Below are 26,319 nucleotides of genomic sequence, written 5' to 3'. Positions count from 1 at the left end.
ATACATGGTATTTCATTTGAATTGGTGTTGTAAATTATTTTTTTATTATTTCAAAATTATGATAATGATTTTTACAGCGCTGTAACTTCTTTTGAGCAAAGCAGTCTAAATGGGAAGACAAAGTAAGAGAAAAGCAATCTCCCTGGGAACTGAACACTTGCCTCGAGGAGCCCCTCTTCCGCCTTTGTCCACTTTCAGCCTGGCTCTGCTGGCTCTCTGTAGCGCCTCGGGAACAGGAATGTTTCTGCAAACTCGCTCTCCTCTGTGGAACAGTCTTCTTCCTGGGAGAGTTAGCCAGGACGCATCTGAAGTGACACAGCAGACAGCGGGCCTGTGCCGGGGAGAGATCGGCCAGCTCCCGGGCAAGTCCTTGCTGTTGACATTCCTTTTCGAGCATTTCTTCCACTCCAGTCAACTCCAGTCACAGTGTCGCCGCGAACAGCTGGCGCCACACCTCTTGATCAATGGCAAGGTTACAGCTTGCTTTTGTACTTTGAGAACAGAGATGGGGAAGACGGGAAAGAGCCGTGCGGATGGAAACCTCGGGCTCAGAGCCCGTTTGATTTCCAAAGCCTATTTTTTAGGCCTTGAGGGCCAGACTGTCATTTGCTTGGGGAATATTTGATTGTTTATACAAATAGGAAAATTATGCTCACTGACAGCCTCTTCATCATTATTGGTGCTGAGGCCCAGGCCCTGCACTCCCGGCCCCCCCCCCCCCCCCAAGGCACTAGTGGTCAGCTTCTCTGGACCTCTCCCCACTTGGCACGGCCTCCCTCCATTCTGTTTCTGCTCCTCAGACCTGGAGTGCACTTCTAGTCTCAGCCTGCCGAGGTCCCTGCTTCACATCATTCACGAGGTGCCGGAAACCACCCCCTCCGAGAAGCCCCCAGTCTCATCCTTCCCCGTCTCGACTTCCTCATCGACTGCTTCACTAAACCCCCACTATTCACATGTGAGTAATTAGTACCTTAAGGTACATAGTTGTCGTTAGCTCAGTGTTTGGTGTGTCTTCACCAATGCTTGTGGTATGCAAATCACAAGCATTATTCTTATCTCACCACTTCTGTAATATCTCGGAATATAGTACCATTTGAGTAGTGAATACTTGAAATTCACCTTCATTTCATAAGCCAAATAGAAACTTTAAATTGTCCTGGAGTGAGAGCCACCATTGTATAAATAATTTAATGAAACAGCCTTGATGAGACAAAGGAAGGGTTAGGAGCCGCATTCCCCGTCTCTGTGAATGAACCCTAACTCCTACACCCTGACCCTGGGTGCACCCTTCCAGCAGGGGGCTGTACACTTAGTTACAGAAATTCCGTGTAGAGTCTCAATGCCTGTTTTTGAATGCGTTTTACTTACTGACCCCACCTCACCCACCTTGGACTTGACCTGTTACACGACAAACTCAGGCTCTGACACTGCTCCAGCACACCCCTCATTTCTACTCTGTCTGCTTTGCCTTGCTAGGATCTGTCTTAATGGTCACATAGTGCTTGGAAGGCAGTTTCTCGCTCAAAGGGCAGAATACCTTGTTGGTGGGATCACCAGGTTCCTTGGGAAAGGATTTGGAAAGGGTTAGTGTGTAACGGACACAGTCTGGAGTGGGTGTACTCCTTAGTGTTGTTACTTGGACAGTCATTCCCTTGAGCAGAAAATCAAGACACATTCTACGTTATGGGGAGGCATTTTCCACGCCAAGAGTGTCTCTAAGTGATTGCATTTAGGCCTGCTAATAGAATGCTTTTTGTTTCTTGGAATCAAGATATACACACCATTTTATCATGTCACAGAGCCTCCATATCATTCCATTGGCCAGTTACAACACCCATACATTTGGAATTTGATGAAACTACTGCTTTTGTTAATGCCTTTGGTCAATGTAGTCACTACTCGTTGCAAATACTATAGATGGGATACATTAGTGACATGCAGCATTTGAAAAGGTATTTCTACAAGGAAAGACAATAGAGAAGGAGAGGAAACAGAGCAGAGACAGAAATAAGGACAGTTATCAGCAAAAAAAATGAGAGTAGAAGAATGGTTAAAGAAGCCGAGAATGCAGGCAGCAGGATGGACGGATAAAAATGATTATCACCGTCTGTCCAGTGTTGGTGGGCACTAGCATACCGCAGGGTGCTGGTCTAGCTAACTTTCCACTGGGCTTGCTGTAAATCAGCACACAATTTTCCCAGCCCACAAAATGTTAACAGACAAGGCAAGACACACAGGGAAGATGACACAGAGTAAAAGAATCCATAGTCTTTTTCTGACTATGAACTTATAAAACCTTATAAAGCATACATTAAAAGCAAATGTTTAAACTAAGAGAATTTTAAAAAGTGTATTTGTCTCATATATTTGTGTTTCTACAAAAGTATTTTCACAAGACGTCCATACTTGCAATGTATATTTCAGTGCTTTTTATTTTTCACTTGACAAATAAGATAGAAGAAAGATTTTATTTGTATGCTTAATTAGGTCTTGTACCTGATGTGATTCATGCTTTTGGGAAAAGACAAGTATCTTTGTGAAAATGCAGTTAACACTCTCCTACATCAAGTGTCCATGTGTGATATGTAGGAAGTTTTGACTTACTAATATGCACAGATAGGATATGACAATAAAAAAAAAGAAACGTTTCTTCATAGAGAATGTAACAATAAATGTATCCATAAAGGGCTGATCACTAGCCTGCATGGCAGATGCATGTTTGGAATGGCTAGCAGATTTCTATCGTGATTTATCTGTGGCTGGGTCGCAAGTCCTCTTTCTGGGCAGCTTTTGCTTGACAGAACCCCAGCACAGCTCGCACGCCTGGAGAGTTTAACAGTCCTCTTCTGCCAGCACGCTGATCTATAGGGTTCAGTGCTTGGATGTCAGAGTGAGTGTCGATGATACTCGGAAGATCTGGGGAAGCATGTTACTAAGTTGATAAAACATTTCTTCAGAAATACTCTGTAAGAGGTTAAAAAAAGTTTGTATTTGTTAAATCATCGATTTAAAAAATTTTTTTAAATATTTTAAATTATGGAGCTAGTTCTACACATGGAGTGCAGTATGTAAGAATTATCTTTCACGACTGATTTAACTGCACAGCTATGAGCAGGGTGTGTTTTCCTGGCCCATCCTGAGAACTTATGTTGTTTCTATCAAATAACAGGCCTGATTACCAGATTACACTAGATAACACTAGTGTAGTCAATAGTAAAAATACCACTAATTTTCTAAAGTCTACACAGAATACAGAGCCATTCTCTGCTAATGCCTTTGTTTATGAACTCTTCAAAATCTATATAACATAAATGTGAAAAAAAATTTAAAAAAATGAGTCAACTTTGCTTTGGGAGTAGAATAGAAAGATCGCGAGTGGTAGATGTTAACATCACTGACAATAAACTAAGGGCCTTTATGGCATCCAAACACTTCTCCCTTACACAAAGAGAAAGCTATTGGCATTCTGTTATGTTACACTGAGTTTAGGGCAGCGTGCTCACTTATCCATGAAAAATACCGTAGCGGAGATTAAACTGGGTTGGTATACATTAAGATAACACACCTGTGGTACCAGAAATTGCACTGTCCTAGAGATTCCTCCATCCCATGAGGCCATTTCCATCATGAAACCTAAAACAGAACAATAGACTGTGCTGAATTGTGAGTTCTGCTTCAAACCTACCCATTCCTTTACTGAAATAAACTGAATTTTCATTGTGGGGCTTCATGTCTTGACTCTTTAGGTAGCTACTTACTGTAAGAGAGGCTAAGCCTAAAGGACAGATGATTGTTTGCAATCCTGAATTCTCTAAGACAGACATATATAACATCACTTTTCAATACATTCTTATTTATGACTTCTCAACTCCTATACAGTTTCATTACAATAAAGCCAAAACAGGTTACTGAAGACTAGTTAAACATGTGACTCTATTTTTAAAAAGAAAATAAAAGGCAATAAAGAACAAGCTATAATCAGAGCAAAATATAAATAACATCTAAACACCCCATATTTTAAGAGGGCTGAATGTTTGTGACTAGGAAAAGATAAGTAAAACGCCCCGGCTGGTTTGGCTCAGTTAGAGTGTTGGCCTGTGGACCAGAGAGGCCTGGGTTTGGTACCTGCTAAGGGCACGTACCTTGGTTGCAGTTTGTCCCCGGCCCTGGTGGGGGTTGTGTGGGTGGCAACCACTCAATGTGTCCCTTTCACATCGATGTTTCTCTTTCTCTCTTCCTCCCTCTCTCCCTCCCGCTCTATCTGAAGATAAATGCAAGGATTGTCCTTGGGTGAGGATAAAAAAAAATATATCTGTATATATATAAAAAAGTCTATTATGGTGCTGGCCTGTGTGGCTCAGTTGGTTGGGCGTTGTCCCATGCACCAAAAGGTTGCCAGTTCAATGTCTGGTCAGGGCACATGTTGGGGGTTGTGGGCTTGATCCCCAGTAGGGGGTGTGCAGAGGTTCCTGATGGATGATCATATTAATCTCTCTCCCTTCCTCTCTCTCTTAAAAAAAAAAAAATCAATAAAAATATTAAGAAAAAGTATGTTATGAAATATTTGCTTGGTAAACCCTTGAGCTGAGGCACCAGATGATGGGTAAAATTCACATTCTTCCTCCTGGGTTGCTCTACTTTCAGTATTTGGGAGGAAGAAATATAGATTGTTGTTAAATGTAAGGTTATGCTCACCTTTGACACACTTAAACACAAGTTCTGCTCTCCTTAAGCACCATGGTATAGTCATTTCCTAAAAACAAACAAAACAAATCTTGTTTCTAAAAGAACTCTGTAAAAAATATATATAGTTAGATTTTAATCCATCCATAATGTTGATACCCAATTTGTGAACAGATTCAGGTAAGCATTAGTTAATTTTAGCTGGACTTCTTCTTTTTGGCATATTACTTCTTGCATCTGTTATACTTTACATACTTGTAAAATGATAACTAATTTAATTAGCGTAGTAAATATAATTTAAAAAATGAATATATCATTAAAACTTTCTAGAGAATTTTAAACATAAATATAAGTGATGTAGAAACTCCACCTACTACTCTCAGTATGTTAGCATGAGTGATTCTATTAAATTGTATAATATCTGAAGAAGCAATGCATTAAAATGTTTTTATTATATTATCACAGAAGTAATAGAAATAAACAAACACTCCATTCCAGCAACCTAACAAGCCAAACACATTCATTTCTCTATGTTCCTATCTAATCTTTGGCCATGTAAGCACCCGAATACCAATGTCAGCCTCTAACCAATACATTTATAATTTCCCATGGTTATGATCAGTGATTATGTCATTTTAAATTCTATTTCTTTTCTCTATCATCAGAATTATTTTTCCATGTTCCATGTCTTCATAATATAATACTGAAATGTTTACTATTTCATTACAGTGATTCTCAATCTTTCTGGTTCTTTGAATTGTTTTATACTCTTAAAAATCACTGAGGACTCCAATGAGTTTTTGTTATGTGGATTATACCTCTTGATATTTATTGCATCAGAAACTAAAACTGATCACCAAGAAGGGGCTAGAACTCTGGCGGATCTTCAAAACACAATTTAAAAACTGTTGTTTTATTGAATTAATGTATCAATCTATTTAAACAGCCTCTTATAGCTAGATTTCCATTTTTTGGTCAATAACATCACAGTAAACATATTTATGTATGTTTGTGTGTATGTGTGTATATATCTATGTATCTATATATATATGTTTTATTGATTGATTTTAGAGAGAGAGGAAGGGGGAGGGAGGGACAGAGAGAGATATATTGAGATTTATTCTTCCACTTATTTATGCACTCATTAGTTGTTTCTCTTATGTGCCCTGACCAGGGATCAAACCCACAACCTTGGGGTATCAGAACTATGCTCTAATCAACTCAGCTACCTGGCCAGGGCTCTATATCTTGTTTTTGAATAATTTCTTGGGATACTTATTTCTAACATTAGTAAAATAAAATTCAGGTCCTTCGCTAACAGGTTATTATCAATTTACATTAGCCATTAGCGATGTAGGCACCATCCAATTTCACCATATATTCACCAGCATCTGGACATTTAAATATTACCTAAAATATTACTCCACATTATTACTAATTTAATAGATCCAAATGGCATTACCCTGATAGTTCTAAAAAAGAAACTTTATGTTTTGAAAGTTTTAGGTTTACAAAAAAATTATAAAAATGGTACATAGAATTTCCCTATACCCCCTTACTGTTTCCCCTATTATTATTATTTTTTAAATATTTTTTCTTTATTGACTTTAGAGAGAGAGGAAGGGAGAGGAAAAAGAGAGAGAAACATTGATGAGAGAGGATATTGGCAGTCTCCTGCAAGCCCCCCACTGGGGATTTGGCTCACAACCTGGGCATGTGCCCTGACCAGGAATTGAACCAGCAACCTCTTGGTGCATGGGTCAATGCTCAACCAGTGAGCCATACTGGCCGGGCTGTTTCCTCTATTACTAACTCCCACACTCAGTTTCTCTATTATACACACTAGTATATTACTAAAAGTGAGGCCGTCTAGCTACCTATCAAAAATAAAGAGAACAGACTGTATCAAACAACAGCAGGGAGAATCCTTGAGCAATTCTAATTCACTTTGAGTTTGCAAATATAAAGCCAAGTATGTATATGTGTGTATATATACTTCCAAAGCAACAGCATACTGCAACTGAATACTTTTCTACACTGTAAAATAATAGTTGTGGAATTACAGAAATTCTGGTCATGTTATTAAGGTGAAATACACACACACACACACACACACACACACACACACACAGAAGACCCTATTTTAACAACTGACATGAAAAAAAATTAAGAACCTATTTCATTTAGGAAATGTTTCCCCAAAAATAAGGGCTGTCTCCTTGTCATCTAAGGAGCTAGATGACTTAGAAGCCATAAAAAGAAGCAGCTGTAGAATTTTATCTTGCAAGTACCCCACGTACCTTTATGAACATAATCATAATATTGTCAAATTGTCAGGATCTCACCTAAGGGTTCCTATTTGTTGTCAATGAAAAATAGAACCCCAAATATATTTTTATTCTTTGTGCTGAGTGCATTATATGTTCTTTATAAATGCAGTAGTACAATAAAGAATCATTCTATAATCCCCCCCAAAAGCAGCAGTATCGATACATTATTAACTAAAATCTATATAGTTCATGCAGATTTCCTTAGTTTTTATCTAATGACTTTTTTGTTCCAGGATCACGTCCAGGATACTACACTATATTGTGTCATTATGTCACCTTAGGCTTCTCTTGCCTGTGAGTTTCTCAGACTTCCCTTGTTTTTGATGACCTTGACAGCTTTGAGGAATACTGGTCAGGTATTTTGTAGGATGCCTTCTCTTGGAATTTGTCTGATGTTTTTGTGATAATTAGACTTGAGCTATGGATTTTGGATAAAGTGTCATTTTCATCACATCATACCAAGGGTACATACTATCAATATGATTTATAACTGTTGATATCGACCTGGATCACCTGGCTGCAGTTGTGTTTTTCATGCATCTCCACTGTAAATGTATTCCCCTTACGCCTAAACTTTTCACACTGTACTCTTTGGAAAGAAGTCATCCACTGTGAGCAGCATACACCTAAAAGGTGAAGATTTTTTTGTACCCTTCCTTCAGAATGGAGATCTACATACATTATTTGGACTTCTTCTGCATGGGAGATTTGTTTATTCTCATTTATTTATTCACACATCTGTCTGATTAATATCGACTCATGGATCTTTACTTTAGATGTTGGGTTGTAATTCAATAATTATAAATTACCAAACCGTTTCTCAATCTTATTCCAATTGACCGTTCTGGCATAATTCCCATTAGTGGCCACTCCCTTTTTTTCATGAAACTTGTTGACCCCTCTGGGGGACTGCCGTGTCAAGGAATTATCCTAGTTTTCCACCAAACTCTGAAGGTCTATGGACCTCATGCCTACTTACTGCTATGACTTCCTACCTGGTTTCCTGGACTCCAATTCCCCTCCAAATTACTGATTTGACGAATTAAGTACATTTATGATCACATTACATTCCTGTTTAATAACCTTTGTCTCCTATTGTCTCATTAATAATATCTAAGGCTTTTAGTGTTCATGGCTATTTACATTAGGACTAAAACTATTACAGCTTCTAGACTCTTAAATTAAAAAATGGTTCCACTCAAGCATATCTGTCCACCTTGGCCTCAACACCATCTACAGTGCCTGCTACACGCCTCCTCCACTTTGCCTTGAGCCCCTTCTTCTGCCTAGAACGCCCTTCCTGTTATTTCCATCTGTTGAAATCTGATCTTCATTCTCCAATGTCCAGCTTAACTTCCTTCTCCCTCATAAAGTATTTCCCTAGCTTTGAATGGTGTCACTCTTCTTTTATCTCAATGATCACATTTTACTCTGTATTTTTTAGTGGGGTATGTGTGGAGAAGGAATAGGTAGGGAGACAGGATTTATGTTTTCTTAAGTTGTGTGCTCACTAAGAACATGAACCATTTTTTAGTCGTCTTTATTACTTTTACAATACTTCTATAATACTGAACATATAGATGCTCAAAAATTTAGGTTGAGCGAATCACTTTTATTTACAGAAATTTAAAAAGTGACTTCTCTATAGAAACAGACTTTGATAGAAAATTACTTTTGGTGTCCAAGATACTTTAAGATTGATAAATTAAAGGGGTGTAGTTGCTGAGAGGGCTAAAAAGCAAAGAATCCTCTTTTCCAAAGTTCTGGAAGCTTATAAAAATGACTAGTAGAATTTTCTGATGTTTAAATTATGTTTACAATACTTCTCAGCTTCAAAGTTCACAAAGAGGAACAGTACCATACAGGAGTACACAAAGGCAGAGTGACAAGGTTTTGTCTTTTGGCTTGTTCCTCCCAAGTTAAAAAAATAATGTACACTAATTACCTAAGGGGGAAAATAATGTACAGAGAGAGCAAAGTGACTCAGAAATATCTACCTACAGCTAAGAGGAAATGCTGATAGCTGTAAAAACAACAATAATGTCATATGTTTTCATGGAATTTTATAATGTATATAATTAATATTTTACAAGAAACCCTTATAAATTAAAAAAAGACACTGAGGAAGGTATAGTGAATCACCCTTGATCACAGGACAGTCTGAGACTTGCATTTTCAATTGAACAAAGGTTTTCAATTTTAATTAAGTAAAATTTATTAAGTTTTTCTTTTATGGCTTATGTTTTTTGTGTCCTAACAAATCTTTCCTTCACCTGATGTCATCAAGGTTTTCTTTTATGTTTTCCTCTAGAAGTTTTTAAAAAATATATTTTATTTTTTAGAGAGAGAGGAAAGAAGAGGGAGAGATAGAAACATCGATGAGAGAGAACATTAATTGGCTGCCTCCTGTATGCCCCCCACTGGGGATTTGGCCCACAACCTGGGCATGTGCCCTGACTGGGAATCAAACCAGTAACCTCTTGGTGCATGGGCTGACACACAACCACTGAGCCACACTGGCCAGGCTTCCTCTAGAAATTTTATAAGGAATTATTAGCTTTTTTTGGTTTAGGTCTATGATCCATTTGAAGTTAATTTTTATGCATCATGTGAGGTAAAAGCCACGTTAGTTTTTTTCTATATGAATATCTAATTCTTCCAACACTAGTGTTTGAAAACACTACCTTTTCTCCCATTGAACTGCCTTGGCATCTTCCCTGGAAAGCAAATGACCACATATGTATGGATTTATTTCTGGATTCTCTACTCTGTTTCTTTGGTCCATAGTCTATTCTTCTGCCAATGTCACATCGTATTGTTTACTGTAGCTTTATAGTAAGTTTTAAAATCAGTTGGTGCAAGATCCCTAACTTTAATCTTTTCCTAAACTGTTTTGGCTGTTTTAGGTTCTATGCATTTCATATAAATTTTAGAATTACCTTGCTAATAACTTCCAAATTGCCTTATAAAATTTTTGATTAACATTTAAATCTATAAAGATCACTTTCAGAAGAACTGATGTCTCAGTATTGAGCCTACCAAGCCATGAACAGAGTATATCGCTCCATTTATTTAGGTCTTTTAAAATTTCTTTGAGCAACTGAAGGCTCAATTCTGTAGTTGCTAGGTCATTTTTCAGAGCATCTTTTTACTTGAAGAAATTTAAGCTTGTCTTCAAGTTCTTTAAAGACAGTTATCAACTATTTTATGGCTTGAGTCTCACAATTCCGGTGCCTCAAATCTTTGAATATATGTTATGTTTGGTTGTTTCTGCTGGTTTTCAATCATGTTTTATTTCCTTAAGGAGCTACTTATCTTTCACTTATGTTAAACATTTTCTTGAAGGATCACATATAATAAAAAATATGTATTTGCATCACTTTAAAATGTTACTCTAAAATACACCATTTTTCAAAATACCATGAAAATAATCAGAATCAAGGAATTATTACTATTTATACTATTATAAGCGAGGCACACATTTTTGTAAAAGGTGAAAGAGTTATATGATCTGAAGAGAAACCAGAGTATGGGTACTCATTGTTATATGTAACAAAGCATTATCTGACAGTAACTTGTCTTATACTCTATAACTTATTGACATTTGTCATTAGCCCCTGCATTATCTCAGGCTAAGCTCAAGCCCAAGCACTGCTACTCACATGGGTATAACTAATGTGAACTGTGATCACAGAGCTTCAATAGGACTAGCTCTGAACACCAACATATGGAATACATTACCCCAATGTTTATTTATTCTTCCTCTACTTAGAAATACTTTATTTTAAACAAATAGTTCTGCATAATTTTTTCTTTAAGAATATATTTATTTAGATTTTCATTAATTCAGTCTAAATTTACAGAAGATTTTAGTAATATTTCAGACCAAATTTACCTAAATCATGCTTCTCTATAAGTGTTAAGCTAAGAAAACAAGTCAAATAAAACAAAGGTGCTAGAAGACCTTTTCTGACTCCCAAGATCTAGGTAGACTGACAAGAATAACAAGTTCTGGGAACAACAGCGAGGCCTCACTCCAGGCTCTTTCCTTTGACATACATGTGCCCACTCCACAATCCTTCCAGGTCTGAGATCCAGGCTCATGTTCAAATAGCACCAACACTCTCAAACTCTCGCTCCTCAAAGTTTCCTTATCTGTCCAGGGTCTTCTCTTTGGATTTTTACTTCACATAGAGCCCAGTTTTACAAAAGCTCTGGTTTTGATCTTTGCTTACTACTACTACTACATTACCCCAGTGTTTTAAACTGAGAAAAATAGTGATAATGATGAAAGACTGAGCATACTTTAGATTAGGGATGGTTCTAAAGGTCTGACCAAAAGTAGATGGGAAACAATGAAGTCCTTCCACTGCCCCCTTTCCAAAGATCAGTATCTTTTATCCATTCATACCTTGCTATCCCGCTTTCTACATGTGTGGTTAACAGCATGGTTTAGGGCAAATATCTATGAGAGAAATGAAGAACTTCACACTCTTCAGACATGCAAATTAATGCAAAGTTTCATCAGTTTTCTAGAGAATGCACCAAAAATACCAACTCATGGTAGGATCCAGGCTATCTCTGAAGTGACAGACATTTAATTTTTATTAAAAAAATTTTTAATTGAGTTTAGAGAGAGAAGAAAGGAGAGGGAGAGAAAGACAGAAATATCGATGAGAGAGAACATCTGCATGCTCCCCACTGGGAATTTAGCCCACAACCTGGGCATGAGCCCTGACTGAAAATTGAACCTGTGACCTCTTGGTCCATGGGGTCAGTGCTCAACCAGTGAGGCACACCAGCCAGGCTACATTTAATTTTTAGACAATATAAACTCTCATATTCCATTTACTAAACTTAATTCTGCTTAGCAGAGTTTGGATCTAAAAGGAAATGCTAGACAGTTCATGCACGCATACACTCCTAGCTGCTCTGAAGTCTCCCATCTGTCCTACAGAGACTCTATCCCCAGCATCTTTGCCATTTTTTCTCTGATTGAGACCAGCACCGAAGAAGAACGGCTTTGTGTACTTGGAAAAGGTAACCCGTAGGTTTTAGAAGTCGATAAGGTCATGAAAAAATGTGACTTACTTACTGGACGTCTTCATGGGATATGGCTAGTCTCATAGGGCTTTCTTCTGGAAACAAATCTTAGTCTAAATTACATAGTACATGGGTATACAACACAGTGGGTCGGGTAATGTATAGAAAGTTTCTGATCAGGAGTTCAATGAGTGGCAAAGTGACAATCTGACTGTCACACCTGTGAGAACAGACTGAGAAGGAAATCCACTGAAAAAGCTGGACGGATCACGTGAAACACTTCAGACTTTGGAACTGAGGTGGAAAATTGGGCCCTATGGCTATATTTTAGATGGTAAGTGAGCACTGGACATAGAGAATTCTAAACTTGTAAAATTAAAATTAAAATGTCAGTTCTGATGATAATGGCAGACAGTACTGTCTATCTGGTTAATGGCCATACTTTAACTACTCATCTTGAATTTTCTGCTTAGGGTAAGACTAAACTGCAGCGGCGACTAAGATTTAGATGGTGTAAAGGTCCTCACTGTATGTCTTAGAAGTTAGATATCAGAGTTATTTTATGAGTTTATGTGTCCATGAAGGAAATTGCAAGACTATTCTTTACTTTCAAGTATGTGCCGTGGAGGTACCTGAAATACTTGTATTAATCTGTTCACAGCCATTATCAGAAGGTGAGAACTAACCTGGTCTTCTTGTTTTTCTCATTCTAAAACAATGGTTTATATACAACCACTTGGGAAAACATTTGGCTTTACTGACCAAAGTGAACCATATGCACACTCAGACACCTAACAATTCCATCCCTAGTACACACCCAACAGGAATGCCAACATGTACATATTAGAATTCTCGTAGCAATATTTATCGTAATAATTAAAACTTGGAAACTACCCAAATGTCCATAATAAATGTCATAATAAAATGGCTAAACTGTGGTCTAAGTCACACAACGGAATGATCTACAACAATGAGAATAAAGTCTACAACCACAAGCAGTAATATGAATAAATTTCACAAACATTGGACATTGGGTGAAAGAAGCCAGATACAGGAGTATGTACTGTATGGTTCACTCCATTCATACAAACTACAAAACCGCACCTAACTAACTAATCTATGCTTTTCAAAGCGAAACTCATGGTTACTCTTCTGGAAGGGCTGTGGTTTATGTGAGTGGAAGGGAACATGAGGGTGGCTTCGGGAGTGCTGGTAATGTTCTGCTAAATGAGCTGGGTATTGGTTCCACTGGTGTTCAGTTTGTAAAAATTTGATATATGTATTTTCTATATTATACTATAATAAAAAGTTAAAAACAAACATCTTCACCAACCGCAATTAACAACTAAAATCCCGTAATTCCAAATTATTCAACAAGTTAATAGTAAAAATAAAAAAAAGTCAGGAACGCAGGATTCTTAACTTGCAGGTTCATTTCACATCTATCAGGTTAGACCGACTCCAGTAGGACAGTATCTTCAGATCACAAAGATCTGTACAGATGATACTAGTAATATATCTTTCTCCTTGCTGACAGATTGTTTCCTTTCCTTTGTTAAGAAAAAACTGCAATTAATTTCTACAGTTCTTTTTATTTACCATAGGATATAGACTGTTCTAGACATTATCATCACGCACACGCTAAAATGTGGTAACTGAGTGTCTAGCAATTCTGTTTGTTAGAGGAAGGAAACACCACCTTAAAATGCTTTGGGATCCTTGCAGGAAACCTAAGATAAATATTACTGCTATATCCTGTGTAGTGTTGTCTGAGTTTATAGAATAAACTTCTTGACCTGAATGGATGTTTAAATACAACAAACGGTAAGATCATGGCTCAATATACTTTTGTGAATTAAAGTGGACACTTTGGAAACAAACTTAATGTTCTGCAGCTGGCTGTCCCGATTTAAAACACGTAACCTTTGTAACCCTGTGGGAGAGGGAATACTGGTAGTATCAAATGTCTGAAGTAAATCCGAACTTAGTGACTTTTGGAAACACTGTTTTTGAGGTTGTTTCCCACCTACATATGACCATTTTTATAAACTGGTTAACCAGGAGTCCAGCTGCAGGAATGTTTGAATGTTTCCTTGTGGCTGGAATTCATTACAAACTTTCTCTGTTACTCCCCAAAGACTCTTTTATATATGGACTAGTTAGTGATGATGATAACAATGGCTAAAAATTCCTGATGGGACTAAGACTTTATAAAGCTACAGTGGGGGGGGGGGGGGGTCGGGTGCATGTTTATGTCAATCTCCTGATACCATATTAGGTATGAATGAGGCTATAGAAGTGAATGGACCGAGAGATTAGGAGATTAGGAAGTTTGAGACAGGAATTATAAAGCAACTTTCAGGATGAAGCCAGAATTCTCTTAATCAAAATGACAATGTGTCTGGTGAAAATACACATGGACTATAAGTGGGAAACCATTTAAAATAACCTTGTTTTACATCACACTGATGTGTGTGTGTGTGTGTGTGTGTGTGTGTGTGTTTTATATAGGGTATTGCAATTAAAAATGAGGCCTCTTATAATCAGTCTAAGTGGAGACTCAGTCCCTCTACACAGCAAAACATAAAATCATTTACACTGCACTTTACACACATCTTTTATTTTGGTAAATAATTTTTTTTTTTTAATCATCCTCACTCGAGGACATTTTTCCATTCTTTGTTCAGATAGAGTGGGAGGGAGAGAGAGGAACAGAGAGAGAGAGAAACATCGATGTGAAAGGGACACATCGAGTGGTCGCCACCCGCACAACCAACCAGGGCCGGGGACAAACTGCAACCAAGGTACATGCCCTTAGCAGGAACCGAACCCGGGTCTCTCCAGACCACAGGCCGATGCTCTAACTGCTGAGCCAAACTGGCCAGGGCATATTTTGGTAAATAATTTTTAATAATCAAACATCAAACTTGCTTCCTGTCCTTCACAATCTGCACTTACCAGCTGGCCATTTTACTTTTTTTTAAAAAAAGATGCCGCCTCAAGACAGGCAGGTGCCACATTGCTGATACAGGCCCTTTATCACCTGTTTAACCCCTGGCTTTCCCAGGACTTGCCTGCATCATTGGTTCTGAGACTTTTTGTTCCTCCAGACTATTTAAATTTTCAGTCCTTGTATTATTTCCACAACTTATCCAGTTTTTACATGGGTGAGAGAAAAGAAAGCAGGAGAGAAAGCAAACAATCATGGAAAGAGATTAAAAAAAAAAAAAAAAGCAAAATACAGTACTTAAAATAAATGCATGGTTATGCCACATTTTAATTGTAGAAATCTATACTTGTATTATCCAAAGAGCATCCTTGACAAAATGTTAAAATGAAACTGGCTTCTCGCCCTGGCTGGTGTGGCCCGGTGGTTGGGTGTCGTCTCGTGCACGGAAGGGTTGCAGGCTTGATTCCCCGCCAGGGCACATACCCAGGTTGTGGGTTCGATCCTCGGTTGAGGCAACCGAATAATCCCCCCCCCCAGATTCAATGAAAAAACAAAAACAAAACAACAAACAAACAAACAAACAAAACACATCCTCAGGTGAGGATGAAAAAAACACACAAAGCTGGCTTCTTCCGGTCAGCTAGCATCTCTTTCCCTTGCCTATTAATGCAGACCAGAGAACACAAACTAATTTTAATGTTAACCTAGGCCAAATATAAATGTGGAGGCAAATATAATGCTACTTAAGACAAAAATAGAGGCGAAATAGGAGGAGGAAAGAGAGAAAGAGGAAGAGAGAGATATTTTGATTTTCTAGTTTACTTTCTATAGAATAATGCTATAATTCACTCAATATAAGTGGTTAGGAATTATTCACTGTTTTGTATTATATGCTACTCAATTCTATTAACTAGCTAGAAGATACAAAGGTCCATTAGTTAAAAAAAAGTGCTTTTAAAATATAAAGTGATTATTATTAGTATACAATATAAAGTGTTAACATATTCATCTAAGTATGGTATTTTCCTACATGCTCACCTCTGACATATCATGCACCAGCAAGAGAGGAATACTTATTGTTGTGATGTCATGGGTGCAGCAAACCTTGAGTATGTTTCGTAGTCCCATAATGGCAGGATCACGAGCAGTTATGTTTCCAGATTTCACATTGTCATCCACACAAAGATGGAAAGCCACATGGATTTCTGAGAGATTAGAATGCCGTGTAATGTAAAATTCTCCTGTGAACAACAAATATAATCATGATTTTCAAATGGCTAACTCACTGTCATCAGTGGCCTGTATAAATAACGGTAATGGACAGTCAATGTATTACACTAGCAGAGGTGTACCAGGGACCTATGTTGGGCTCAGGAAGCAAACATGACTATTGCTTCTAAATTCTTGGAAAGAAGGTGATGAAAAAAGAGGTGATAGCTAGTTTTGCATTAGGTTCATAAATTGGTATGAAAAGCAAGTGCGTAAGTAAATCAAGTGAGTAGCATCTCTATGTTGATATAAATGCTCAAAATGTCTTACTTAATTCAAGCTTAACATGTGAAAACAGGTTACTTGATTACCTGTCATTTCCATACCCTAAATCTGCTGTTCTCCATCTTAGTTTATAGGTCCAGTTTCAGCCCAGTTATCTGCTCAGGACAGAAACATAGACGTCGCCCATCATTACTTTTTTCTCTCCATGTCTGTCCCAACCTCCAATCCAATTCACCACCAACTATTTTCAGTAATATCTCCAACAAATATCTCAAATCTGAGTGCTCCATTTTTATGGCTATCACCCTAGTTCATGCTACCATTATTTCTCACCTAGGTTTTTGTAACAGCCTCTTGATGAATCTCTCTGCTCCCAAGCATGCCCACCTACAAACCATTTCCACACTGCAGGCGAACCGATTTAAATCTAAATCAGATTACATCACTCCCCTACTTAAAATCGTCCAACAGGCTCACACCACATTCAGAAAAAAGACTGAGCTCTTTTCTGTAGTCTGCAAGGCCTGTACGATCTGAACACTGCCTATCTGTCTGACATCCTCTTGTCTCCACCTCTCTCTTCCTGCCCAGCCACATCGGCTTCTGTTCAGTTCTGAAAATATGCAAAGCTTATTCTCATTTCAGGCTGCTTCATGATAGGCTTCCCCAAGATTCTTGTGCAGCTGATTTTTCATTAATCATGTTTCATACCAAAGGTCACTGCCTCAGAGAGGACTTCTTTGACTGTCCCAGTTGCTGGAGGATCCCTCACCCCTCGTTCACTCTCTTTTACATTGTTCTGTTTTACTTTATTCTCAGCACAGAAATTCTTTCATTGTTTATAAGATTATTTTAAAGAGACCATTGTTTACACCCCATAACTATAGGAATTTTGTCTATCTTATTTAATGTTCTGTCTCCAGCACACAGAAGAGCACCTGGTACACAGAAGGTAGTCAATAAATATTTGTTTAATGATTGGATGAACAAATGTTTTAAACTGAATGTTGGAGCAGTGTTTATTGAACCTTAAACTTCATGCTTCCTATAATCATTCTATTTTTTTATGTAGCCACATTAGCTACAGAATATAAAATCTCATCAGCTTTTATTCTGCAGTTTCTGTCATGTAAATAAATAAAATACAAAACATATACAGAATACTTTTTTTAAAATACACATTGTTCCCTGGAAATTCTGATATGTCCTTCTAGGGAAGCTGTGCTCTTCTAAGAAATACTCTTCTATCACTAAGCCCTGCCCTCACAGATTCTTCTCACCTGGCTTCAAAGTCATTACCTTAGGATTGTACTTATATTTACTTATAAACATAAAGTATAGTTAAAACTACTTACTATGCTTTAGCACAGTGTTTAACCACTTTTAGTTATCAGTGGACATAAGCTAGGCCCATGGATGCTACTGACGGGCCCCAGGAAAAGGTCATTTTTCTTTTCTAATTCAAGATAAAAGAATTAGATAAGCAGAAAATGAACTAGTCAAATAAAAAGTGAAAAAAAAAATTGTCTGATGAAAAATAGCTTGGCTACAATTTCCTGGAAGGCACTAACAGACGGACGGACAGCTGATCAGAAACCTGGTAGACTGTCTGAGATAATACCCTCTGGGCCCAGTGGAGTGCAATGCCCACCAAGCTCCGACTGATCACCAGGTGATGGAAGCTGCAGCACTAAATATGGCTCTGGTCCAGCAGTGAGGCAGATGAACCAGTCAGATGCTCCTAATCCCCACACTGGCACTGCTTCGTTTGACCTTAGATGAATTGTCTCTGGGCATCATTTTACCCATTAGTAAAATGGGGGCCATGGAGCTGGCAGTAGTAATCAGAGTAATATAATACAGTTTAAAAAAAAAAAAAAAGACTAGATTGGGAGTTAAGATGTGGCCTCCAGCAGCTACTGGCTGAATGATCTTGGGTAAATCAATTCCACTGACTCATCCTCTGTGCTTCATGTATGAAATAGGAAAATAATGCCTGACTACTTTCCTTACAAAGTAGTTGTGAGAATTAGATAATATAATCTGTAAGTACTTAGATAATGATAAAGCAAAACTGCTGGTTAAACATTACATAAATAAAACTGTTTTTCTTTGCAAATTAAAAATTTTAAAGCATTTGTGATTTGGATCTTTTTTCTCTCCTGTTTACTTCCCAGCTGTGTAGGCATCCTTTAACTAAATGGAAATTCAGATGCTATCAGCCTATCTAACTGAAAAGTTTAATACTCCTTTTTTAATGCAGACTTCAGACATATCTTCCTGATTTGGTGGTGATAACGGGATACTAACCTATAAGCTTCTTCCAAAAAGGAGCAAGGAAGGAAATAAATATAGCAATAAAGAGTTAAGTTAAAAAAACAAAAACAAAAAAAAAAACCAGACTTCGGTACGTCCGGAGTAGATAATAAGATTGGCACATTTTTAAGAAAGCCACAAAATATGGATGATTTAAATTATGGATCTACGAAGAGAAATACAATGAATCCTGTCTCAATGACGGTATTTTTAGATGGAGAGGAGGACAGCTTCCTGTTCCACACAGAGGTGATGCAATCCTGCCTCTAACATTATCCACTGAGGTAGGATATCTGAAGGTGGAAGGACATTCGGAAGCTGATGACCACAAGCTAACTGACTGGGCCTGACAAGATAACACAGAAATGGTTATGCTCTTTGCTTAGATGAAATGGAATGTGACCTACATGTAGAAAATCTGGGGAAGGAAATGTGAAGAAACAACCTTGGTTATTTATGAAACTGCAAACTGTACCATTTACTTTAAAAGACTTTACACTTATGAAGTAAACAGATAGGCCTTCCTTGTTATGCCCTGTCATACTAACTCTACTAAGAACCATCAGAGTGAATTCAGTCTGGGAGAGGACCAGGAGACTAAATTTCAAGTTTCTTTATTACATATCCAAGAACAATAAGGAAATTAAAGGAATGGAAAGTAAGAAAATTGATAGGAAAATGGAAATAAGAAAGATTCTAAATCAGATGACCCATGTTCTCTCTACAAGTTCAATTGTTTACATCTCTATGTACTACTGTTTATATTTCAGAGTGAAAATTATTTCTTGGTTCATTAAAGAAACTAAGAAACAATATATAAAAGAGGAAATCTAAAATAGCAAATAACAAAGCTCGTGTAACTGCTTGAGCAATTTTTCTTGTATGGATATAGAGAAGTCAATACTAGTATGAGATTTAAATCACAGAACATCTGTGAAAGTATATTATAGAGACATGATGTTGTTTCAAAGTGATACACTAACAATCTTTTGATAAAGTACACGATAAGAACTTATGCTTTAAATCTGATTTCAATGTATATGATTACAAAAAAATTCAAAATTTAAAATAATACTTACCAGGTAAAATATTTAAATAGTTTCGATCAGTATTTTTAGTCTTATCATCATTTTCTCCATTTCGGTTTCCAGAATCTATTCGTAAGAGAATGGAACATGAAAGCACATCATTCCTCCTCCTCAAGCAATCACAACAGCAAACATTAACTAAGAATCTCTAGGTGCCAGGCATTCTGATGCATGCTTTACATGGATGGTCTCATTTAATTCTTACAAAATGCCTATAACCACAATCTTATGAGGTAAGTACTTTTGCTACTTCATTTATATATGAGGAAACAGAGGCTTAAATAGGTTAATTAACTTAACCAAGAATGCACATGTAAATGGTGTAATGAGGTCTTTCTCCTTGAACCTACATACATACACAGATATCAAACCCTATAATCTTAACCACCTTAGACTTGCCAATACCCTGTTTTTCATCTGGGAGATTCAAGGCACTAAGTTAATGACACATAAAATAAATTCATTAGATAGTTGTCACATGGCCATCTTTATTTTTAGAATCTGAGTCACTGTTTTTGATATAACTTGTTCTGAACTACAAACAAATGGTTAGTAGTACCAGGAATCATGTATTTGTTACTTCTTAGCTGCCATTATATATAATTTATTTCAAACAGATATGTAAGACTGTTACAAATGAGCATTTTTTTCAGACAGTCAATAGTTGCTCTTTGCAGAAGGCATGCTATTATTTAAAAGAATACATGTTGGTAAAATAAGACCACAATTGACCACACATTTTTATGGCTGAATACTAATTATTTTATATACATACACATATTTTTAACAGACATACACAAGAATTTTATAAGATCTCGATTAGAACTCAAAAAATGTAGAGTAAACATTAGCATTCAAAGTAGCTCTCTTTAAGAAGCTGTATACTTATTCCAATTAAATATGAAACTATTTGGAATGGACTTCAATATCCAAAAAATCACTTGAAAAGAGTCAGAACTTCAAATAAGTAAACTGCAAATACCAAGAAAACATTATTGTTTCAAGAAAGTTCTGAATAACTTAATATTTTTACCTAGGGACTACTCTGATGAACTGATTTATAACACCATGCCTTGTAAACACATATATTTTATAAATAGACAGGGAGGGAGAGGTACAAATAGAAGGCTTTATGTTGCCAGAACCCATATTTAATGTAAGAGTTAGTTTCTCATACAGAGCCATGTAACTGATAGGCTCTGAATAAATATCTGATCATAGTACAGAAAACAAAAAACAGTAAAAACTCTAATTTATTCACATAGGATATAAACAACAACAAAAAAACCCTATTAAGTAAACATGAAAGAACAGTTCATATTCCATTTCCATGGTTTTTTGTTTTTATTTTTTTGTTTTTAGAGAGAAAGGGGGAAGAGTTGGGGGAGGGGGAGAAGAGAAATGAGAAATGTTGATATGAAAGAGAAACATTGACAATTGCCCCAACCAGGGACTGAATCCACAACCTGGGTATGTGCCCTGATAGGGAATCCTATCTTCAACTTTGTGGTGTACAGGACAACACTCCAACCAACTGAGCCCCGATGGCCAGGACTCCCTTTTCATGTTTTAATGGTAATGCCTTGTAATACTAAGAAAATGGCTATCTTTAATTTTTTAAAAAATGTATATAAAATGTGTACAAAAAACAAATTGTTTTGGTGGGATTATAAAGATGCTAAAATAATAAAACAGTAAAGAAAACAATGGAATGTCTTAGAATAAAATGGTACTGTATCAGGATATAAATTAAATGTGTAGAACAAATATGTGGGTATGCACAGAAAAGGAAAAGATGGAGAAAGTATTTTCACAGAACTCCTCTGTAACGACATGCTGGTCCCTTTAAGAAAGTTGTCTTTTACAAACCCACTTGTTTCACTGACTCATTTAAACCACAAAATAGTTGCTTGAACAAAAACAAAATAATACCATGATGTACACACGTTGCCTTAACCGTATGTGGTTTAAAAACTTCCTGTCATTTACTGCACACTTGCTATCTCTCACAAATATACTTAGAATCCTCCTTCTCCCACACCTGTCATGATCTCAAGCTTCATGTTTTAGTCACTACTAAGAATAATATTAAAATGTTACTGATCACATCATTGCTAGTTTGAATGAGATGGAGGAAGGAGATGGTAGATAAATAAGAGGACATACTGAAATTTTCCGAATGATCCTCTGTTAGGATAGTCTTGCATACCAACTTCCTAGTAATCAACCTGGCTCTGCCCTATATACCACACACTGTCACAGCAAAGCCACAGCTACCTACAGTGAGAACAGAAACTGGTAGAGCCGCTAGGGAGAGCAATTGCTAACACTATCAAAATTATAAATGTATGTGTCCTTTGATTCCAAGAATTTCTCTTTAGGAATCTATGCTATAAATATGGTCATATACACACAATGATCTATGTGCAAGGTTATTCATGCATTATGACTTAAAATAGCAAAGACTTTGTAACAGATTAAATGTCTATCAATATGGAAATGATTAATAATGGGCTTCCCTGCCATGGACTACTATGTATGCACCAGCAAAAGGGTATGAGGATGCTCTTTATGTATTGATATGAAATGATGTCCAAGAGAAATTATTCAGTGAAAAAAGCAGATTTACTCTGTAATTTGAGTCAGAGTTTATTCTTTTACCTATGTCTTCCCTTAAGTCTATGTATGTATACATAGAAATCCTAGGAAGAAAGATGCCATGAACTGGATAAAAAAGTTGTGGTCCATATACACAATGGAGTACTATGCAGCTGTAAGAAAGAAAGAGTTCTTATCCTTTGAGACAACATGGAGAGACCTGAAAAGTATTATCCTAAGTGAAACAAGCCAAGCAAAAAAAGACAAATACCACATGATCTCACTTATATATGAAATATAATGAACATAACAGTCTGAAGAATACGGTAGACCCAGAAACATGGAAGTAGGGTACAGACTGACAACCCTCAGAAGAGGGGGTGGTGGGGGGTGGGAAGAGATAAACCACAGAACTTATATGCATGTATGCATAACCAATGGACATGGACAACAAAGCCGGGGACAGGGTGGGGGGGATGGGGAAGAGGGTGTCAATGAGGTAAAAAAGGAGAAACATCTGTAACCAAAAAAAAATTAAAAACAAACAAACAAACAAAAAAACTGAAAAAAAAAGATGCCATGAACTTTTTTCCCTAGCTTTAAAATCATTTCCCAGTATTTCCTAAATGGTTAAAAAAGATGTCCATATTGTGGATAGGTGCAGAAAAAGTAGGACGCAGTAATTTTTTTAAAAGAGCCAAAAACAGTTCTTGCAATTAAATTCATGCTACCTAAGTGGATGAAAGATATACAAAGTGTGCATTTTGTGCTATTATTTACTCCACGACTTCAATGCCATCTGTAGTAATAATTATGTCCATTTTAGATATAGAACTTGTGTTGAAAGATCAGCAACTTTCCACTGAGTGTGTATTTCAAATATAACTATAGAAGTAAAATTTAAGTTTTTGCTAAGGATCTTGAACAAAACCATGCCAAAGAGAGAGAGAGAGAGAGAGAGAGAGAGAGAGAGAGAGAGAGAACAAACTAAGAATGTGGGAGACTGTTTGCATGGCATCCATTTTGCTAAAATCTGCTCTGCCCCAAGGCAGGATACTACCTCTGTATACAATGTTTCTGCATTCCTTTAAGTAACCATTTACTCAGCCAGTTATGCTCTGTTTATCTTTTGTTCCACCTGTGATATTTACATGATATTTACCTGAAATTGCTTCAGGGTGGTTACCACAAACTTATCGCTTGGCAACAAATGTTCTTGTTTTTCTGCTTCTTGCCCTATATATACTGTGGATCTCCCCAGAATAAACGAGACTTGATCAGAGCCCTGCCTTATCTCCATTTCTGGTGTCTCTTGTCCCTCCTCATCCTCACTCCCCCCTCTAGAGTCCTCGTTGATCGACCTGTGGGTCAAGTGGCACCCAACGTGGGGCTCGAGCACGGGGGATCCAGTGAAGGACGCTGCTTGAGTGGCCGGCAGAAAGGAAAGCAAAGGAAAAGAAAGTAAAAGAAAAGAGGGAATGACGTGGGAACCTGCTGCGTCTGCACCCCTCGGGTAAGTGAACGGCGATTATGGGTCAAGCATTGAGCCAAGATAAGATGTTCGTTGAAGGACTAGGAAAGGCTATAAAGGCACGAGGAGTAAAGGTAAAAATTAAGCATTTGTGTCAGTATTTTGATTAAAGAAGTTTGTCCTTGGTTTGGTACAGAGGGAATTATAGATCAAAAACGATGGAAAATAGTTGGTGATGCTCTTAGAGATTACTATAAGACTTATGGACCCGAGAAGGTCCCGGTAACGCTTTTTCTTATTGGTATTTAATAGATGAGATTTTATCTCAGAGACATTCTGATCCTCTCGTTGCCAATGTAGTAGAATATGGCGAGGGTATATTACAGAAAGAAAGAAAAGGGAATGAAAATGAAAGTAAAGAATGTAAGGACTTCATGTCATTCGATAGTGATAATGAGGAAGAAGAAACTGAGCCCACTTGGAATAAAATTATTCCTAAAAGCTCTATTTATCCCGACCTATCAGAATATTTGGAGACTGTTCCTGACAGAGGGGAGGTTAATTGGGATGAATTGGTGGATGAAGCTGCCAGATATCATAACTCTGATTGGCCGCTTGTTTCTCAATGCCCCCCGCCTTATAATAGTAACCCCAGTACTCCCCCGCTGGCATGTCCGGTCCTTGACCCTAGAAAAGAACTTAGAGATAAAATTGAACACCTCAAAGAACAAATAAAACTGGAAAAAGAGCACCAAGATCTTATAGCCCAATTAGAAGGACTAAAAGTAGGAAAATCTAAAAAGGAGAGTGAAGTAAGATCAGAAGTCCTCCGTAATCAAAAGCCACCCATGAGGGGAGCTGTCCCAAAGATCCCTCCCCGCATGCAACTTGCACCAGAGCTAGATGATATAGAGGCTTTTCCAGTAACAGAAACAGTGGACTCGCAAGGACAGGCTTGGCGTCACCATAGCTGGTTTGATTTTAAATTAATAAAGAAGTTAAAGACCGCTGTAGCACAATACGGAGCCACAGCCCCGTATACTATGGCAATTTTAGAATCAGTAGCCGAGAATTGGCTTACGCCTGGGGATTGGCAGACGTTAGCCCGAGCGACACTTGCTGGAGGAGACTATCTCCTATGGAAATCAGAATATGTAGAGAACTGCAGGGACATTGCTAAACGCAATGCGCAGGCTGGTAATGGATGGAATTTTGATATGCTAATAGGAGAAGGAAATTATGCTAATAGTGGTGCCCAAATGCAATATGATGCAGGTCTTTTTGCCCAAGTTCAGGCTGCAGGCACTAGAGCATGGAGGAAACTGCCCACCAAAGGTGACATGAGCTCCTCCCTTACTAACATTAAACAAGGAATTTTCGGTAATGCAGATGCCGGCATGGATTTTGTTAAACAATTGGCTTTTGAAAACGCTAATGCCGCCTGTCAAGCCGCTATTAGACCTTATAAGAAAAAGACTGATTTAACTGGTTATATTCGCCTATGCTCTGATATTGGGGCTGCCTATCAACAGGGCCTTGCCATGGCTGCCGCCTTGCAAGGGTATACAGTTAGACAGTTCTTATCCCAACAAAACAATAGTAAATGTTTTAACTGTGGGGAAACTGGCCATTTCGCAAGGAATTGTAAAGGAAATCCCACTAATAACTCAAAAACTCAGACTCCAGGAGTCTGCCCTAGATATAAAAGGGGGAAACATTGGGCTAATGAATGTAGGTCTAAAAAGGATGTTCAGGGTAACGAACTACCCCCGATGCGGGGAAACGGGTACAGGGGCCAGCCCCAGGCCCCCAAACCCAAACAAATCTTTGGGGCAGTCAATTTTGTTCCAGCAAACAACAATCCATTTCAAACCTTCTCAGAGCCACCTCAGGAAGCGCAGGATTGGACCTCTGTTCCACCACCTACACAGTATTAACCCCTGAAATGGGAGTTCAGGCCCTTCCTACTGGAATTTTTTGCCCTCTGCCTGAAAACACATTTGGACTAATAATAGGACGTAGCAGTTCAACAATGAATGGACTACAAGTCCTTCCAGGAGTCATAGACAATGACTACTCCGGAGAAATTAAGGTTATGGTATCATCCCTCCAAAATATCACAGGACAAAGATTCGCTCAATTGCTGCTCCTGCCTTTGATGCCCACCACAAATAGGGCAGTATCAGGACAAAGAGGTGATCAAGGCTTTGGGTCATCAGATGTTTACTGGGCAGAGGTCATATCAGCACAAAAACCCATTATGTCTCTCTGGTTAGATGGTAAGAAATTTTCAGGGCTTATAGATACAGGGGCTGATGTCACAATAATTAAAAAGGAAGACTGGCC

The 26,319-nt window shown here is 37.7% G+C and overlaps 1 protein-coding gene across 2 annotated transcripts in view; it reads right to left on the bottom strand.

The window, feature by feature from the left end:
• Positions 1–2,389: 2,389 nt before the first annotated feature.
• CUNH12orf4 (chromosome unknown C12orf4 homolog) overlaps positions 2,390–26,319 on the bottom strand; it is a 51,546-nt gene continuing 27,616 nt past the window's right edge. For both annotated transcript variants that reach the window (XM_036252827.1, XM_036252828.1), the window contains 5 exons: positions 19,896–19,970; positions 16,045–16,247; positions 4,696–4,753; positions 3,566–3,633; positions 2,390–2,964 (listed from right to left, as the gene is read on the bottom strand). In XM_036252827.1, coding sequence (XP_036108720.1) covers positions 2,872–2,964; positions 3,566–3,633; positions 4,696–4,753; positions 16,045–16,247; positions 19,896–19,970 — 497 coding nt within the window. In that variant the 3' untranslated portion in view covers positions 2,390–2,871. The remainder of the gene's footprint in view (positions 2,965–3,565; positions 3,634–4,695; positions 4,754–16,044; positions 16,248–19,895; positions 19,971–26,319) is intronic.

This window comes from Molossus molossus, unplaced genomic scaffold (genome assembly GCF_014108415.1).
Source record: "Molossus molossus isolate mMolMol1 unplaced genomic scaffold, mMolMol1.p scaffold_m16_p_10, whole genome shotgun sequence".
Lineage (NCBI taxonomy): Eukaryota > Metazoa > Chordata > Mammalia > Chiroptera > Molossidae > Molossus > Molossus molossus.
Note: the sequence above shows the minus strand (reverse complement) of the source record. Positions and strands in the feature narration are given on the sequence as shown.